Source organism: Emiliania huxleyi, assembly GCF_000372725.1.
Source record: "Emiliania huxleyi CCMP1516 chromosome Unknown EMIHUscaffold_1487, whole genome shotgun sequence".
Lineage (NCBI taxonomy): Eukaryota > Haptophyta > Isochrysidales > Noelaerhabdaceae > Emiliania > Emiliania huxleyi.
The window spans coordinates 1-2,645 of NW_005201105.1; the positions used below are offsets into that span (position 1 = coordinate 1).

Sequence of the window (2,645 nt, forward strand, 5' to 3'; positions counted from 1 at the left end):
ATACGTGGCGGACGGAGGCGCGCAGCAGCTGGCGTTCATGCCAGGAGGGGGGGGGTAAGAGTACCCTGAAGATACAGACTTCCAGATCGTTCCCAGCCCTCGTCCACCTGCGATACACGGGAGGAGGGGGCTGCCATGCGGGCAGGAGAGCGAGTGTGGGGAGGGGCAGGCGGCTGTGTGTCTTGTGCCGGCGAGGATCTGCGACTTGATCACGACTTCCGCGTCGCCAATCTCCTCCGCTGCCGCGATCGCCTGCGAGGCCGGGCGACGCCTCAAGCGCGCCGAATTCACGCTCAGCACACGCGGTCACGCACCTCTTTTGCAGAGTGGGCTGCTATGCCGACAGGCACATTGATGCCATTCTCCTTCATCAGCGCCGAGCTCTGGTACTGCGTCGCGGGCGGAGACCGGGCTCAGCCGGTGCGGGAGGGCGACTGATGGCACCGGCAGACGGTCGTGCGGCGAACCTCGTGCAGGTTGAGGTACCGCTCGAACGAGCGCGTCGTCGTGGCCGGCTTGGCGGCGCGGCGAATCTGTATTTGTCACATGTGATTTGTCGAGGGAGGGGGGGGGTCGGGGTGAGGGCAGGGGGAAAGACTTCGCGCTGGAGGGAGGAATTCGCTCACCGTCCTCGAGAGCATTTTATGTCGCAAGTGTGTGTTGATGTCTCCGCCCGACGCCGATATGTCGGCCGAGCCGAAAAGAAGAATTCTTGGCGTTCTCCCACCCCTCGTTTGGCGTGCACGTTATATTTATTTATTTATTTAGAATGTGGGTAACGAAAGTAGCGTATACGCTACCCGGGTAGTGCGCGAGTGAAGAAGCTCCGAGCCTGCCATTGGCTGCTGGAGTGACCGTCTCCGCTGTGTCCCCGTGGAGGAGGCTGCTGCACCTGTGGGCGCTGCCGCTGCTGCTGCTGCCGCCTCGCCGGGTGTGCTCACCGGCGGCGGCCTCCATAGCTCCTCCCCGAGGGGAGGCCGTCGCGAGGGCGATCGCTGTTGGCCCGTACTCGTCCCCGCGCTATTCCAGGCGGCGATGACGAGGGCGGCCGGAACGGAGGACATGACCCATCGGGGGGGCGGTGGTGTAGTTGTTGTGCGCCAGTTCGACGTCAGCCCAGGCAATGTTGTTACTTGCTCGAAACGGCGGTTTTGGTTGCGCACAGATCGAATTACCGTATACGCAGCCTGGTGATGTAGGTGGGCCGAGATATTATTTTGTTTTTACGGCGATTTGTTTGCGAAGAGACGGAGGAGGAGACGGAGGAGGAGACGGAGGGAGGGGGAGGGAGGGAGGGAGGCGGAAGGATGGATCAGCAAGCAGCAGACAGATCGGCACCAACAGAAGAGAGTCGTGATTTCTTTTGGTTAATAAAAATCTCTCTCTCCCCAACAGACAATTCAGCCAGTCAGTCCTCCCGCGCTCCCACCCTCGCGTCAGATGCGATCGACACGCCGCCATTACCTTGCCATACGCCCTCAACGCTTCCGGCCGTACACACACACACACACACACACACACACACACACACACACACACACACACACACACACACACACGCACGCAGTCAGCCAGGCCACAGTCAGTAAGTAGTTAGTCGTAACCCACCTAACCTTCCCTTTCCGCCCTCCCTGGCGCCCACGACCCCAAACTTTCCGCTGCAAACTTTCTTCTTTCTTCTTCTAAGAATTCAAGAAAAACACGCTGGCGAGTACAGACCACGCCTGCTATTCACAGCACAAGCCCTCGCCAGGGGCTCGAGCATGCGCAGCGAAAAGGCGTGTCGAGCATGCCCAGACGGATCCCCCCTGTGAAAAAGAGAGGCGTGGTCTGTACTCGCCAGAAAAACACGCCGGCCAGCCAGTCAAACAACCCGCGAGGGGGCTGTCGCAGCGAGAGAGGGCGCGCCGGAGGAGGTCCGTGGGGAGGTCGAGGAGGCGGGCGGGCGGCGGCGTGCTTGGCGAGGGCGAGGGGGTGGAGGCGGCGGCGAGGCGGTGCGAGCGGCGGCGCGCAGACATATACACAAATATAAAGAAAAAATAAGCTAGTAGGAGGCCCGCGCCTGCCCTATGGTCCACCTGTGTGATTCGTGCGTCGCCCATCTATCTCTCCTGGAGATGCCTGCTCTATTTATTTGTGTAGAGAGAGAAATTCTCTCTCTTTGTGTCTACTCGAGTACTCGAGTAGAATTTTTGGTGGGTCTTTGACAACACACAAGGCACGGGACTGGCGCACACTAGAAAGAATGTTGAGCTGCGCCTCCCCCTTGAGGGCCCCCGGGCGCGCCCAACGAAACCCGTTCACACACACACACACACACACACACACACACACACACACACACACACACACACACACACACACACACACACACACACACACACACACACACACACACACACACACACACACACACAGTGGTGTCCAGGCTTATCTTTCCCAATGTAGTGGGGCCGAATCGATGAAAATGAGCCCGACGCGTCTCTTGCGCAGGCAGATGGGGGTGCACGAACCCCGAGAAACCGTTCGGGTCAGTAAGTGTCACAAAACAAAACTGTGTGTGTTAAGTGTCTAGTGTGGGTGACAACACGTTTTCTTAAATGCCCAGTCGCCAGTGTCGTGCGAGGGAGTTTTATTTTAATCCT

General features: G+C 59.1%; 1 protein-coding gene across 1 annotated transcript; it reads right to left on the reverse strand.

Annotated features, from left to right (window-relative positions):
• Nucleotides 1–293: 293 nt before the first annotated feature.
• EMIHUDRAFT_252891 (hypothetical protein) lies at nt 294–641 on the reverse strand (the record flags this gene model as incomplete). The annotated part of the gene is made up of 3 exons (XM_005786874.1): nt 294–389; nt 468–533; nt 627–641. 3 exons carry the CDS (start codon nt 639–641, stop codon nt 294–296), a joined length of 177 nt encoding a protein of 58 aa, XP_005786931.1.
• Between the last annotated feature and the right edge of the window lie 2,004 nt (nt 642–2,645).